The sequence below is a fragment of the Pholcus phalangioides genome, unplaced genomic scaffold, assembly GCF_987345545.1.
Source record: "Pholcus phalangioides strain wild (caught in Gottingen) unplaced genomic scaffold, Ppha-v1.0 ptg000018l_1, whole genome shotgun sequence".
NCBI lineage: Eukaryota > Metazoa > Arthropoda > Arachnida > Araneae > Pholcidae > Pholcus > Pholcus phalangioides.
The window spans coordinates 18,852,098-18,869,534 of NW_028301611.1; the positions used below are offsets into that span (position 1 = coordinate 18,852,098).

At 39.0% G+C, this 17,437-nt stretch overlaps 1 protein-coding gene across 1 annotated transcript in view; it reads left to right on the forward strand.

Moving 5' to 3' along the window:
• Window positions 1-17,437, forward strand: part of LOC149071798 (uncharacterized) — a 51,988-nt gene that overhangs the window by 3,193 nt on the left and 31,358 nt on the right. The window contains 11 exon segments of the mRNA XM_089248015.1: window positions 654-727; window positions 873-1,001; window positions 1,355-1,506; window positions 2,771-3,025; window positions 3,135-3,366; window positions 6,970-7,135; window positions 7,424-7,607; window positions 8,434-8,629; window positions 8,744-8,917; window positions 9,822-10,381; window positions 15,792-16,053. Of these exon segments, the coding sequence (XP_089104141.1) occupies window positions 654-727; window positions 873-1,001; window positions 1,355-1,506; window positions 2,771-3,025; window positions 3,135-3,366; window positions 6,970-7,135; window positions 7,424-7,607; window positions 8,434-8,629; window positions 8,744-8,917; window positions 9,822-10,381; window positions 15,792-16,053 (2,384 nt within the window).

The following is a 17,437-nucleotide window of genomic DNA, read 5'->3' on the forward strand; positions in this document are numbered from 1 at the left end:
GGGTGAGCTATTCCATTTTTTAACAACCCTGTTAGAGAAAAATTCCCAGTGGCACCATAACCTAGAATTGCCCCTTAAAAATCGATACTGTTGTCCCCTTGTCGAAGCGATTGATTGATAATCGTAATAATAACTCGTAGTCCATTTTATCCATCCCATTGAAAATTTTGAAACGATTCAATCATATTCCCCCGACACTTGCGCTCATCCAATGAAAACATATTGAAGAAATAAAGTCTCTCTTCATGCCATAAATTTTTCTCACTGTGAGTGAAGCTCAGTAAGTGTATGATTGCATGAAGTGTAATGATTGAATCCATATCGTTGTGTAGGCCTGTTGCTCTCTGTGACGCGACTTTTTAACGGGGGAGATCGGCTAGCATTCGCGCCTTAAAGTTGGGAAGCACAGAAAACCATATTCAGCCGACCAGCGCTGTGGCAACAGTGGGGTCCGAATCCGTCACTATGACCACTGTGGTCCAGCGGCTGTAGATCTCATACTAGAAAAACAAATATTTGACCACTCAAATCTTTAAAAGATTTTGCGACGTATCATTCAGCTCAGAAAAAACTTCCGTTAACAGCGGGGTAATTAATGCTCCAATATTTCTACATTATTTATGCGTTAATATAAAACTACAATTTTCTTTCAGGGCTGCTGTCCAAGATCTCGTGGGTATATGGCACACTGGTGAGAACGGTCTAGTTAAAGAGCTATGTGAAGCTGGTTAGTGAATGGCTCCTCCCCTCTTACATTTGACAAACTCTCATAGATGAGTCGTAAATTATATATATTTTTCGTACGTTTATGTTGATGCGCACCTCAATTTAATTTATAGATTGAATGCACTGAATTTCTTGTTCTTCTCCAGTCCCCCGAACAGATAATCTCGTGACAGAAGCTGCCACAGAAGAGTGCTGCGCATGCAGCGAGGCCGAATATGACATGACTTTCGAAGGGCTTTGGTCGAAACAGACGCATCCCAAAGACTTTCCTACAAGTAAGTGGCGTAAATTAAAATACAATAGACCGTTCAGGCAATTTCAAGGAAAATAGGGACTGCAGTGCCGTCTTAGCACATGCGCGCACCTGAGCACGGCCCGGGGCCTCAGAAAAATGAAAAGTGGTTGAATTTTTTGAGAATTTGCCTGGTGGAGTTCCAGATAAATCCCTTGGCCAGTGACGTAATACTCTTAAGACGGCCCTAAGGGCTGCTATAGTTAGACTTATGAGATGACGACTACACGTTCACATTTTTAATAAAATTACTTGTTTGGTGATTCATGAAGAATATTGTAATACATTCCAGTCATTGATATTAATGAATATTTTTTTTTCATGTCTTCGCACTAGATGAATGGTTCACGCATTTCTCTGATATCGTCGGTGCGTCCCACTCGGCTGATTTCCACATATTTCAGGAAGGCGGGATGGCATCTGATGGTGTGAGACAAGTTGCCACAACTGGATTCGCGAGGAAACTAGAAAACGAACTGAAATCACAGGTGAGATCTTCACTGGTAGATAGCGTGAGTTTTGGCTTAAGCAAGGTATTGGTTTTTCTCTTGGATCTTTATAATCGAGCAACACATTTGAACTGCATGGTATGCTGCAATGTTTTTCAACCTCTTTCCGTCTACGGCATCCTTTGTACCAAATTTTCTTTTTCTCGGCCCCCATGTTATCCTATGTATCCTCATCCTGGAGGGAAACCTTTTGAGTGAATATTTTCAGAGAATTTATAGTGAAGAAAACAATTATGAATAATGCAGATAGAGATATTCATAAGAGATAAGATAGATATTTATAGTTTATTTGCATCACTTGGTTTCGAGTTCAAGAGTAAAGTTCATCGAGCTTTACTCTTGTGATGTTCTAGACATTTCCGTTTCAAAATCATTGACCTACGGGCTAAGTATATTCTGGGGGCTCCGTGTTCGGTTGAAACTGACAGTTTACAGCATACTTATTCTCTAAAACAGATTGCATCATAAAGGCCCTCCTATGAACGTTTCCGAGGTCATGTCCACATGAGTCGATGCGTTAAGATGGCCCCGATTCTGTAAGCGTTTCTGCTGAAATCTGAAAGTACAGTCGAATCCCGTTATAACGAACGCCAAGAGACCGAAGGAATCACTTCGTTATAACGAAATTTCGTTATAAAAGAATTCCAGGTTACCTGGCGTTGTTCCTATGTAAACTTATTTGGGGGATTAGAAAAGTGTTCGTTTAAACGAGATTTTCGCTATAACGGTATTCGTTAAAACGTGATTCGACTGTAGTAGTCGCATTTTCACACCTTTTTTCACTTGAAAGCTTTATTTCTTCACATATACAGTATATTATTTTCAACGCTCTATCACTCACTTAACTATCATGGCTCCCATTTCACATGATTTTTACCCGTGGATCCCTTAATATCCCAGAACAACGGGGGGGGGGGGTGATTATGTTGACTGTTATAAGCCACTATTGTACAGGAAATTTCGTGTCTTTCTCAATGGAAGGATTGAAATGAAAAGTTATGCAAGGGTTCACTTAGAGAGATTTGGGGGTCGTATATAAGAATTCTACATTTCTTATTCTACTCATTTTTTGGAGGTTGCAACCATCACAGAAAACATCTCGTTTTGCTGGTAATTTCTTATATTTTTCTTCAATTTTAGAATAAACCAGAGAACTCATGATACTTTCGGACATTTTCCGTTGGAACAACCTCGAGTAGTTTATTCATTGCATTTAATCTGTTTTTGTTTTCTTGGAATGAAGCCCGACAAGGTCAAGACAGTCATCAAAGCCTCTGGTCTGTGGTTCCCGAATCTGAACGGGCGAACCTCCGCTTCCTTCAGTGTCGACAGAATCCACCATACAATGTCGGTCTTGTCAATGCTTGGTCCAAGCCCAGATTGGATCGTGGGATTGAGTGGATTGAGCTTGTGTCAGAAGAATTGCTCTTGGACGCCTTCGCACGTCATCGACCTGCACCTATACGACGGTGGAGTCGCTAACGGAGTTAAATATCAAGTATATGACACATTTGATATACAAATTTTCAAAAGTATGCCATTATATTATTTTGATCCTGATATTGTTTTATTATGATTCTGATTCAGAAAGCTTTATTCTTTTTCAGGGTGACAATTCTCCGACAATACCTCAACAGCCGATCCGACGGATAACGTCGACCGACCCAGATACTATCCAATCTCCTTTCTACGACCCGTCCGCCGCGCCACTGAAACCATTCGGGAGATTGCACGTGCGTAGGCAGTCCGTGCGTGAAGGATCGTGCGCTGGAGCCGAAGATTCAAGCGGACCATCGAAGATTGACCCAGTGTTCAAGGTGGCTGAAGGCGAGGACAGACGTAAGTACAATTCTTCCCGTTTTTCTTATTTTATGACAAACGGTACTTCAACGGTAAGGCTATAACAATATGTGCAGTAGCCACCAATTCAAAATAGTCCATGAATAACAATACCATTGACCGATACTCCGTTAAGACTTTTCGATAAACAGTTATAATAATAGTAATAAGAACGAGATTGGCCCAAGACTTCTACCTTGAAGAACACCTGCAAAAAAGTTTTTGCTGTAACCAATGTACACAAACACACTGTTATCGCCACTGCCGTTTTGCTTTCAGTGGGCTGCGTTAGAATAGTGTTGTACTTGTGGAACTAACAAGCTATGTAAGTTCATGTCGTGCATACTCAAGATGTGCGTCCGTCTAACTTCTGAGTCAGAGATGAGAAATTAGCAAATCCAGTGAATGCAAATAATTCTAATTTCGATGTAATAATTCTAATGAGTATAATTAACTGTTACGGGCGTACTGCTTGCTGCTCTCTAGAGTAGTCTACTCTACAAGTCTCCATAGAAGTGAGAAGTCACTTTGGAAAAGTCGTTCTTGCAAAAGCTAATCATTTGCAAGCCCAGTCTATTGACATAGAAACAATTCATTACTTATTTTTGACTACGTCAAATCCTTCAGTGTCGATTGGTCAAAGACTGTAGTTATAAGGCCTATATCTCATGTCTCTATCTAATAAGGTCATTCCATGGCATGCGAAAGCTCAGATGCTTTGAATGAGTCAAGCTCGACAATGGTATTAAACAGTTCCGTCTTAAACTAGTATTAATAGTTTGACATTTGAACAAAATAATCGCCATCGGTTTATACGGAGGAAGTTCATTCCCTGTGCGTTTTTTTAGAGATGCGAGTAACGAATGAATCTTATAGACGTTCGAACAGCAGCACTACTGAATATAGGGTGCATAAGAAAGTCTTTCGACCTTAAATAACTTGAGAACAGACAGAGTTTTTAAAGCTATGTAACTTAGATAGCAACATAATAATGTGACTGCGTCATTCAGATGCAGCAAATAGCCGCACATAATATAATTATAGTTGTAAATATATATATAATAGGTTTGTTAACGGCGCTGAATGGAAGAACTCAGTTATGAAAATTTTTTCACTAAAAAATTATATAATAATACTCCGAAAAGTAATTTTACTACAAGCATCTTTCCATTTGGATGGAAACTCACCGAGAAATCGATGATTGAAATTCTTGACTTTTGCTACTTTTGTGTAGGGAAGGCCGGGGCAAGTTGGCATAGTTTTTAATTTTTGATTTTTCTTTTTTTTTTCCCTGTAGTAATAAATCCTGTTACACAGCAAATGTGACCAATGCTGCGAATAGCGGTACTGCTTGTCTACAAGCTAACGATGAAAATATCACTTAAAATTGTATGCTCATTTCGTTCAAATCTGTTTGAAAATTTTTTATAAACTATGTCACTTTCCTCCAGATGTGGGGCTAGTTGGCATAGCCTTCGAAGTGAGTTGCCATACCATAATGGCTAGTAGGATCCGAGGAATAAGCGTAAGGTAGTGACTATAAAATTTCTATTTCAACACAAAAATTCAGAAAAAAAAATCATTTGCATATCAAGTACCCAGCATTTTCAAGAAGAAAACTGTTGCATATTTGTGTTTAAACCCTTAGGTGGCGCCACTGGAATTTTTGTATGCATATATATCCTTAGTAACCGTGTTGCGGGGCTTACTCTCTCGCACGCTGTTTTGCTTGTTCTTCATTGTCTTCCGCGGTGATGCTTATGTGTGTTCGCGTGCTGTACGTTTTAACTGCACTGTGATTAGTTTCTAATGTATTAATAAGTTCACATTAATGAATTAAACCTCCGATGTGTTTTCCTGCATACACTGTTGTCGAGTGCTGCCTTACCACCCGGTCACTACAAAACGAATGTAAGAGAACAGTTACAAAAAAACCAAAAGAAAACAAAAAAAACCAAGCAATTCATCATTCACAGCTTCATGCACCAAAAAGTAGGTCTATCGCTCACTTGAACTGGTGGTTCTAATTTTCGCACAATTTTGTTACTGTTGTACCAAAATCGATAAGTTGGCATACGGCACGTGCTTTATGCCAACATGCCCGCGAGCTGGGATACCAACTTACCCCAACATGACTCTTCGAACAAGAAAGAGGGTTGTTTCACTGTTCCGCAGAAGATTTATGAAGCACATTTCAGCATTTTCAATACAAAACGTTATTAACCACTCTAACCATCACAACACTTGAAAACGTCTCAACATATTCATGAGCTTCAAGAATTTAGAATAAAAGTAATGGGGGAAAAAATACATAGAAGAGAAAAAAAAAATGAAAAAATACATTTCTAGCTGGAAATCAGGAAACTTGCTGTCCTTCTTCTCTGGGAGCTGTCACCACACTGAAACTACAATGGATGATGCAACATCCTCAGGTGGTTCGACAGTGGCAATACTAGCACCCAGTAGAAAAAAAGAAGCTGTATGTCGACTTGACCCTTATGTGCCCTGGTCTTCCCTACTAAAATGACAAAATCCTAAAAGGGGATAAGGATATGGCTGTCTATATAACAAAAATCAAAAAATTTACACACTGGTATATGTCTACGGGAATTTTTCTTCAAGTGTTATTTATTTTATTTTATGTTTTCAGAATAGTTAGGAAGACGTAAATTTTATCAACTGATTTTCTTGGATTGGGGACGGAAAATAAAGTTTAATTTTTATCCCGCCCCCCTCCAAACGATTATTTTACATTGATCGTGTCGCGGGGCGAACGAACTCGTTACTTTAGCCGTGATGTAAAATTCCAATTTAATATAAATATAATTGAATGATGCTGCGTCGTAATACTATTCAAATTAAATAGTTGAGATTAAAGTTACTGCCAGACATAGTACATAGATTACTTAAGAAATTTAGACTTTATTCACGATATCTAAATAACCATGTTACACAACAATCAAATTACAAATTGAATCACGCTCTACTATTAACTAAACATTGTTAATTAGTATTTTCAGGATACTGGTACGCTCCAATCACCTTAATGAATTAAAGTCACTCACCCATCTTGCTCCATCGAAGCTTGGCCCTTTCCCATTTCCAAGAGAGAGTTTACAACGCGACTATATCATTGGAAAAACTTCACTTTCTCTCTGGCGTAAAGCCTCGTGTGTTCCCAAACCAAGTTGGTGAAGACTTCTGCTATTGGTCGAAGGCAATCGCCTGATTCCTGCAAGGGGTTTTCATTGGCCCAGAGGCACAATGTCTGTCTGGAGAGTTGTGATTGTGTTATGTAATAAGTACTTATTCGGTGCTCAAGTGCGTCTTCCTGGTGAGGGAAAGGAGAGCACACGTGTTGCATCCCATGTATGTATGTATGATGTGTGGTTTGTGGTTTTTCGATGGGAAGGAGAGAGAGGAGATTGTGTGTAAGGTGCACTCGTGACAATTGGGCATAGTCAATCAACAATTCCTGTATTTAAGTTTCACGGCCATAACTGAATTCGTTGGAACGTTATTTCAGCTCCTAAAGGACTTTCTTATTCACCCTGCGCGCTCCGGGTTCATAATTATTTATGCTTCTTTCCTTTTTATGTCCAGTTGAATGCGCAGTGACGAACTGGACGGATTGGACAACATGCTCGGCAACGTGTGGAAAAGGTATCCAGATGCGCACCCGGCAGTACCTCAACCCTGATAAAGCAAGCATGTTCCAGTGCACGACCACCCTCATCGAGAAGCAAATGTGCGAAGCTGTTTGCGTCGGGTTAGTAACAATACGAGCTTTTCCCTCTTAGGAAGGGATTACACTATAAAAGTTTTCTAAAAGTTCTTTTATAAAATTTGAAAAATTCCACCAATAAGATTATGGGTTGCATTTTCTCAAATGTAACCTATGAGCTTTATTGGCTGGATTTTTCAAGTTTTATAAAAGGGAGATTTTATCAAACTTTTATAGTGTAATCCCGGCCTTAGTAATACAGGTATGATTATGCAAATGCCACGACCCAAGTCTTTATTCATGCCCATTTCATTCTATGTTGCATTTTATTAGGGACGTGAGCTGCCGAACTACAGACTGGAGTGACTGGTCGGACTGCAGCGTCGTGTGTGGGAAAGGAACTCGTTCCAGGAGCCGCAGGTATTTCGAAAGCAGGGCCAGAAAACTTTGCAACATGGATCTAGTGGAGAGAGAACCCTGCATGGGCATGAAAGCCGTCTGCGATCCGAGCGCCACGGTACGTTATAATTAATATACAAACACCACCTCGGTCAAAGTAACAACAAGGGTAGGCTGAAATTGATAAAATATCTATTCAATGAGGAAAAGGATAGAAATACACAGGGTGGTCATAAAGTTACTTTGCTTACAGGCTAACACCCTAGCAGCCGAAAAAGTCAACGAATACGAATGAAATTCAAGATCTCTGTGTTTCACAGTATGCGCCCAAGGATGAAAAAAATAAACAAAACCTAACTTTCGCAGTGACTGTTATAGCAACAAAAATTCAAAAGTTCAAATGGCAACACTCACTTTTATGCATTGAAAAGTAATTGGCGCAATAAAGAAACATAAATGTCGTTGGACCGGTACCTTTACCATGATAAATGCTGGCAGTAGACGCAGTCAAAGAAGCATTTGTAAACAACCAATGTAGATCACATTACTGCCTACTGCCGCAGGTAGCCCTCTAACTTCAGAGTTTATCACATCAGCCCCTTGGTGAGATCTTTCTCCTTTATCTGCATCCTGCGCCGGCGTTTATGGTGCTACAGACACCGTTCAAACGCCAATCACTTAGCAATGCATAAAAGTAAGTGTTAGCATTTTCGAATTTTTTGAAATTTTGTTGCTTCAACCATAACCGCGAAAGCTAGGTTTTCGTTTCGCTTACATTCCCAAGCACATACTTTGAAGCACTCATATCTCGAATTTCAGTCGCATGCGTTGCTGCCACTAGCAGCTCGAGTATCCGGCGAAGTTATCTAATGACCCACCCTGTATTTGAATGGGAAACGTGTTTTGAAAACAATGAATAATTCGCATTACCATTACCGTTACAGCCCGACCCACGATGTGCCGTCACTCCATGGTCCGACTGGTCACCTTGCACCGTTACTTGCGGCAAAGGCCTCAAAATACGCACGAGGTTGTACATGAACCCACTCACTTCTGGAACTTGCAACGTGGAGATCATGCAGAATTCTCCGTGCATGGCAGAGAAACCTGACTGCACCGTGGACATCATGGAAGCCAAACGTGAGTAGTTATTACATTAATATATTAAACTTGTCTATGCAAAAAGATTCGATGAACAAATTCGTTTCTGCCCTTATAATATATATATATTTTTTTTCTTTTGATCGCTTGCAGATATATGTATGTTGCCAAAAATTGTCGGTCCATGCCGGGGATATTTCCCAAGGTGGTATTACGATGCCAAGAAAAAGATATGCTCTCAATTCGTGTATGGGGGATGCAGGGGCAACCGCAACAACTTCGAGAGATATTCTGACTGTCAAGGAACTTGTGACGAAATATTCAAAGGTAAACATAAATGTAGATTATACAGGCTCAACCAATGAGGCGCGGACCAAATGTGGCCTTCGGAATCAACCATTGTGACCCGTGACCTGAAACTTAATTTTGTATAAAAACTAAATGACACGTTTCTGATCACTTAAGTGACTCGCCGTGCGATTCCACGTCACTTGAGTGGCACGCGACGTATTTCCAGATCAATCAAGTCGCCCACTACACATCTGCAGATCGCTTGAGTCACTCCTGGTGCAGTACCACATCACTTAAGACGGGCCTGTGGCGCAGTCAGATAACTGGAGTCACCAGCAGTAAATTAATTACTTCAGATAACTAAATTACGGGTAATTTTAGTTATCTGACGTGCAATTCCAGAACACTGAACTAGCCCACGGCATATTTAAAGATCACTTAAGTGACCCTCATCGCAGTACCAGATCACTTTAGTGACCCTCGTCGCAGTACCAGATCACTTTTGTGACACCTCGTCGCAGTACCAGATCACTTTAGTGACCCTCGCCGCAGTATCAGATCACTTAAGTCTCCCGCAGCACATTCCCAGATCACTTCATTGTGTGACGCGTGACACATTTACAGATGACTTGAATGAGCCGCAGTATATTTAAAGATAACTTCAGTGACCAGTGGCGCTGTTCCAAATCACTTATGTGTCCCGCGACACATTTACAGATCATTTAAGTGACCTGCGACACCGTTCCGTATCACTTAGGACTTCCGGGCCACATTCCCAGATCACATAGTTGAGTGACCTGCGACACATTTTCAAATCAATGAAATACCCCGCACTCTCCTAAATTAAGAACATGTTTTGATGCAGATAAAACCTAGACGATTGTTGTTTCTTGGAGCAGGTTTGATATTATTCCAATCTCTATCATTCTTTTCCTTTCAGATATGGTCATTGAACCGCCATCCATCGATGAAGACGAACCCCAGGTCTATCCAGAGGAAGAAAACATGCGTAACATGATATTCAAAATCTTACAACCAGAGTCGCATCGTCTTCCATATTACCAACCCCCCGAAAAGAACATGCGGACAACGAACGACGCAAGAGTGGAGGAGGCGCAACCGAGAAAAGTCATGTCTAACGCGGATCACCTGAGAAGTTACGTCCCGGACACAAATGCACCGAGAAACAAAATCATGTCACAGCCACCGGACACGCTGAACAACAGGAAATTCATGCCACAGCCACCCGACGTGCATTCACCCATGATGAAGAAAAGGAAGTTCATGCCGCAACAGCAGCCGCAGAGTGACCCGTATCCACCGCAGCCAGTGGACTGCATGGCTACCGAGTGGTCGGAATGGAGCCCTTGTTCGCAGAGCTGCGGGAACGGCAAGAAGGAGAGGAGGAGGATGGTCAAGCAGCTTCCGGTAAATGGTGGCAAACCTTGTCCAACTAGACTGGTTCAAAGACGAAGATGCAACTACGACATACCATGCAATTGACGCACTCAAATTCGAACTTTTAAAATTTTACTCATTATTATACGACTTACATTTATTTGTATATTATCAGCTCTGTAAGCACCACGTGACTGTGACCGTCGATTACGCAACTGAGCAGCCAGAATAAAAGTTTGTGCCATGGATAATTTTTTTGAAGGGAAACTTCTTTAGTGACATGAGAGTGAAATTTTGTGAGAGAAATAAAACCCATCACAGAAACTAGAAAATTCTTTCTTTTTCCTCATAACCGGTTCCGTAGAATGACTGATTGTGTGATGAAGTTTCGTGAAGCAGAGGGATTGTGGTGGTCGTGGGTTGTCAATAGAGATTTGGCCGAGTAAGAAAATAAAGTTGGATGGGAGGATGGTTTTGACGCTTATTGTCGGACAAAGACAGTTTATTACTTTTCTCTAACACCCATGACGCCGCTGAAATCGCAGAACGTCCCATTTAGTATGGTGGGCGATGCACACAGTTTGGAAGGAAACAAAATTGGGTTAGAGTGGAGTGGGAAGGAGTGTGCGTTCCCACACATTTCCGCAGCCTAAGGGTAAAACAACCTAGAGGCCGTTCAAGTATTACGTAAGCAAATTTTTAGCCATTTTTTACCCCCCTCCTCTCCCCCCCCCCGTCAGCAAAATTTCGTCATCAGCTCTGCCCCTCTGAGTCCTAACTCATATTTTCACAAAGGGTGGTTGATGACGTAAACATTATCCAAACCCCCCTCCCCCCTTGTCAGCAAATCGGAAACCACCCCCCCCCCCATCGATGATGACGTAATACTTGAGTGACCCCCTAGAAGTTTCACTTTATCGCGAGAGATTCTCACGCAGAATTTTTTCATAAATGTTTCAGCATGAAACATACAGGTTTTCTGATCCGCAACATAAAAAATATTCACGATCACCCATTCCCAAGAAAATAAGCGGATAAAGGCTCTTTGGAGTAGAGGCGCACCATCAAGAGTGGGGGAACCACATTTTTAAACTGTAGGTGGGAAGACGATAGTCCACCTACGCCCTGCCTCCTTGTATCCGCCTATCCCTCAGTAAGGGTCTTCAAAATACAGCCTGCGTGGTCATTTGTGAAACGCGAAGCTTCTGACAGTGCCCTGCCGTAGAAAGATTTTACATATTTGCAGAATCTATAGAAACGCTGGGGGGGGGAGGGGAAAACTGAATAATATAAAAGTATTCTAAAATTGTTAAAAGAAGTGATTTCAAGAGTTCATTATTTTTTTCAGATTCAATGAGAAATAATTTTAGAATTATTAAATTAACATTTGCAGAAATAATTTTAGAATTATTAAATTAACATTTGCAGAAATAATTTTAGAATTATTAAATTAACATTTGCAGAAATAATTTTAGAATTATTAAATTAACATTTGCAGAAATAATTTTAGAATTATTAAATTAACATTTGCAGAAATAATTTTAGAATTATTAAATTAACATTTGCAGAAATAATTTTAGAATTATTAAATTAACATTTGCAGAAATAATTTTAGAATTATTAAATTAACATTTACAGAAATAATTTTAGAATTATTAAATTAATATTTGCAGAAATAATTTTAGAATTAATGAAAAAGTTTCAGAATTAATGTCCAACAAGAATTAATAAGAGAATTACTGTATTGAAAGAAAAAAAATTCTAAATTAATGAAAAACACTGTATTTTCAAAATCATTAAATTAAATTAATAATTAAATAATTATAAAAATAACAATGAAATATAATTAATATTATCAAAATAACAGTTGAAATAATTATTAGAATTAAATTTTTACTTGAAAATTATTGAAAGAAATATTTTCAGAATTATTGAAACAAATATATTTTTTGTGAATTAGTAAAAACACTTTTTCAGGGAATTGATGGGAATTATTTCCATAATTTTCTAAAAGAAGTTTTATTAGAAATAATGAAGATACGCATATTATGAGATACAAATGGGAAATAATTACATGGGATTTCTATATTTAAGAATAAAAAAAAAGTATTTCCGAAACATTGAAATCTCATATTTAATGAAAAAATTGTTAATTATAATAATTTCACTTCAAAAATAACAACGATAGTAATTCTTCAACGGGAAATTCACCGATAACAATTCATCGGAAAGGAAGACATTAATAGACAATTAGTCAAAGGGGCACATTCACTGATCAAAAAAACCATCGATAATAAACCATCGTGTGGATATTAATTCATTGACAGAAAATTTACCGATAAATATTCATCGATTGAAAATTTGTCAAAGCATTCAACGATAATAATTTATCGGCAGGAAATTGTGGACATCAAGTGATCGGTGGTAAATTCATCGATAGCAATTCATTGGTAGTAAATTCTTCAATAAAAAGTCGTCAAGATGAAATTCATCGATAGAAAAATTTTCAACGTTAATACCGATAACATTTCACTGACTCTGGATGCTGATCAGAGGTCCACTTCGAGGTTCGGTCGCCATTAGGTTCTGGTATCTCATGTCCAATGAAAAGTGTACGTATATAAGATGAGCTTTTATGGACACTTTTTTTGTGTATAGCGATAACAGAATTTCGGATCCAAAAATACTAAAATTTCTTTCTCAAACTTGTAACAAAATGAGCTTTTTTTATAAAAAAGATTAGAACAGCGAAATTGTGTACCTACCCACTTACGCACTCACTCATGGCATTTGGTAATAAATGTCAACGATATGTTGTTGAAGTACCAGCGAAAAATCTCAGAAACTGGTATCTTTGTTAAAATTTTTGATATGGGGGGAAATAACACTGAGCTAAAGAGAACGGAAATATTTTCCCGTTCTCTTTAGCCACCCTTCTCCTATTTATTTGATATTCTATTCTATTGGTCAAACTGCAGCAAGGTAAAGAGAAAAAAAACCCAGAATCTTCAATAGCGGACACCTAATCTTTTTAGACAATGTGGAGGTCCTAATTTTTTTCTAAAAAATGTATGTGCAAGCAAAGCACAGGACCATGATATCTATCTATGGTCCTCAGGGAATGTGCTAGTGAATTATTGGAGCCAATCGCATAGATTTACCGGATTGGTGGTGCTAAGGGTATCGTCCCAAGGAAGTGGGAGCTTGCAAATTTGGCCCCTGAATATTTAAGAAGGGTTGTAGAGAGGCTGTGTCCAATTATCATCCAGTGAGTTTGATGATCTCCCTCTCGGAAATTTTGGAAATTGTTATCCAAAAGGAATTGGTGAAGTGAATAGACGAGAATAATCTATTGTCGGATAATCAGCATGGGTTCAGGAAAGAGAATTCATTTGTAACTAACTTCCTTTGCTTCTGTGATCACGTGACTAAGGCTTTGGGTAAGGGCAAATAATATAGATGTTGTTCATATTTATTTCCAGAAGGCATTCAATCGGGTCGAACATGGTAAACTTTTGAAGCGTTCGCATGAGATTGGAGGGAACTTTCTGAATTGGATAGAATCGTGGTTAAGAGATGGATCTCAACCGGTCATGGTGAACGGGGAATTCGCTGATTGGACAGGCGTCACTAGTGGACTTCTTCAAGGAGGTGTCCTTGTCCCCATAGTTTTTAAATTTTTATCGTTAAACTCGATCAGGTTACTATGGGATTGTTGGCAAATTTGCAAATAACGTGAAGCTAATGGAAGTTAGTCGTGAATCAAAGCGATAAGGAGTTACTCCAGACCAACTTAAGCAAGATTGGAGCATGGGCAAATGAATTAAGCATGACATTTAGTGTTGACAAGTGCACGGTAGCTCTTCTCTGCACAAGTCTATGGCCCTCTGTAGGTATGGTCCCCAGTCCAGGTTGAACTAAATCTCGGAAAAGCGGAAGAATGACTTTAGGAGAATGCAAAATGTCCTTTTACAGAATGAAACCGGGCATTTTATTCGATATTTTTGTTCACCGCTGAACAATGCTCAGGCAACCTAAGCCGCTCATCAATAATACCCAAATCAGTGTGATCCTGGTTGCATCCAGAATAATCACACCATTAAATTCGTAAGTGAAACGTGGGTTGTTTAAACTGAAATGAGCGGCATGCACTCTTATCAACACTAAAGGTCATGTGGCAATTCATTATCCCATGTTGCAATCATATTCAAGTTCGTCTGTAACGTATCGCATCGCGCCAATCCCTATCGCTTGGATTCACGACTACTCCTATCAGTTTCACGTCATCTGCGAATTTGCTCACAATCCCATCGATAATCTGATCGAGTTTATCGATAAAAAGGGGAGTAAAGTGTAGGGCCAAGTACACTTCCTTGAGGGATTCTGCTCTTCACACCTGTCCCATCAGAAATTTTCCCGTTCACTATAACCCCGTTGTGACCTATGTCTCTCAACCATGATTCTATTCAATTCAACAAGTTGTTCCCAATCTGAATCACGTGTAAACGCTTCAAGAGTTTACCATGTTGGACCCGATCGAATGCCTTCTGGAAATCAAGTTAAACTTCATTTTGAATAAATTGCTGTTTGAATCTTAGCAAAAAAAGAACTATTCAGTATATATTTTCTTAGTTAGCAAATATCTTTTGCAAGATGTTTGCTTAAAATATAATTTCAAAAAGAATGCCTCTTCAAACCTCTATAGTTGTTTATCGATAAAGGCGCAGACCACAACAATCAACATTTCATAAGGTTTAACTGCAGCTCTAATTGTTTTTATGTCTTTTTGCACCCCTTTGTGCCATATCGCTTTTTAAAATAATAACATGTTTAGGAAAATTAATTATTATTTTGTTCAGAACAGATTTAATTTAGCGGACTACTCACAATGCCTGTGGACCAGTAGGTGCTCGTAATTTTGCAATTTTAACGCTGACAATGCCATGAAATTGCGAAATTCCACCAAAATGAAAAAAATACAATTATAACCTCAAACACTCGGACTACAGGCGTCATAAAATGACATTATTAAAGAAGAGGTTCTGTGAACATTTTTGTACATCGCAGACAGCAATGAAATTTCGTAGATGTTCCGGAAAAGATGATCAAATTACAACACATGCAGTGAGGAACCAGTAAACAGAAAGAGAAGAGAGCTTCTAGATTATTTTTCGTTTATCATCTATTTATTTTATTTGCGTTTCGTCATAATCGGAGAGATGATATTCTTATGACGACGGACTCTTTTCCTCAAAACAAACGCGATTCAAAGTCGTGATAGTGATTTAGATCTTGCTTCTCGTTCTCGTCGGATGGAAGAGTTCTCTCTCCCTCAAAAACAAAATACAGAATCTCTTTTTCTTCGGTTAGAGTAAAAATTGCGTAGAAATTGTGTGCATATGTGAATTTCACACCAGATTCTTCTAAATTTCACGCGTTGCATCATGGATGATTCGTTCGGTTGATACGAGTGAAACTTTTTTGTTAGATCAGTACGACTTTTATTTTTTAGTGTGTGTGTTTTTTTTTTGTTTGTTTTTTTGTCAACATGACGAAGTGTTTCGTCGCTCGGTGTTTTCTGTTTACCGTATTCTCGGGGGTGTGTTTGGCCCTTTATTCGGACATGGAATCACGACTTCTACCTCATACTTTCTCGGGGCGATGCCGGAGACTTTTGCCTGGAATAGCGACACCCGTGAGTCCCGGCAACAATGGATTCCAGATCAGGATTTCTGGGAATCCCGACAAGTACCAACCTGGAGAGTCCTATACAGGTAATGGGAATTTTATGCTTTTTTTTTTTTTGTAAGGAATGAAATTAACATAATTTTTGTTTAACACCCTTTGGAAGCGGGAAAAGTCGGTAAACGCTTTTTTCTCTGCGGGAGCAAAAAAAATTTACCTTTCACTCAGATTTAATTTTTGAAATATGGTCCGCACTCAGACTCAGATGTTTCAAATTCAATACAATCGAAAAAAAAAGTGTTATAAAAACACACCATATCCGTCCCATACAGTTCAAGCAAACCTGTCAGAGTATAGAGAAATAATAATAAAAACCTAGAATATATTATTATACATGCGTTTGCCATCTATACGCCATCTAAAGAATTTCATTAAAAAAACAAAAATTTCAAATCATCACAGGGTAATTGAGCAGACTACTACGCTCATCATCTGTGGGTGATTGGAGTGCTCTCTGATGGTTAATATTCTGCTTTTATACATTGTGCACCAGTGTTTGTGAATGTTTTTGTCAATGATGGCCTCCTTTCGACGTTATATGCTTCTCGTGGTGCCTTATTTAGGATCACCTTCCTTTCATTCGGAAGGACGAGATCATTTCTGCTTATTTAATTTGAGAGAAAATATTAGAAAAAATTATAAATATAAGGTCGATCTATGAATCCTTGGGCTAGAGTTCAGCGAGCTTCCTTCTTGTGTTCTATGCAAGGCTGTCTCAAAATCACTTGTTCTCCGGGAGAATCGATGTTCTAGGCCCCGTAATTATCTGTTAGTACTAGTTTACATATTTACATACTTCCGGAAATCATAGGGTGTAATGGTCCAGATCGGTAAGGAACTCGCCTAAGGTACCAAAGGATACTTAGACATATTGCGAGTTCTATACCCGGTTCGTTCTCGTCAAAAACTCTCCTGACGTGAAGGATCGATAGAAACGGCGACATCACCACAGGAAAAATATGCTACCGCAAGGAGTCCCACACCGAGCTATTAGCGCACCAACCACTCGGTGAGTATGAAAAAAAGTTGCCATTCAAAATCGGCATGAAATTGTAGGTCCCGGTCTAATTAGCCTTCGTGTGCAGAAAATCAACAACGAGGGTTGCGGCAACGAAAGGTGCGGCAAAAATATTTCATGATCGAAAATCGTAGTATAGTCCTCCAACCAAGAGATGAAACTTGAATCGTGATGTGACGGCTACGGCGCGTCATATCACGTCGTACAAGTCTACTGTTTTCTAAAGTGACAAATCTCTATAAAAGCTCAGTCACTGATGAGTTCCTTTTTTTTGGTATGCAATTGTTTTATTGAAAAGAACTGAATAGTCTTTTTTTGAAATATGGCAAATATATTACGACGCAACGAAACAAGACTTAGCCAAGTCTCATGTCCTATAGTTGTAGACTATACCA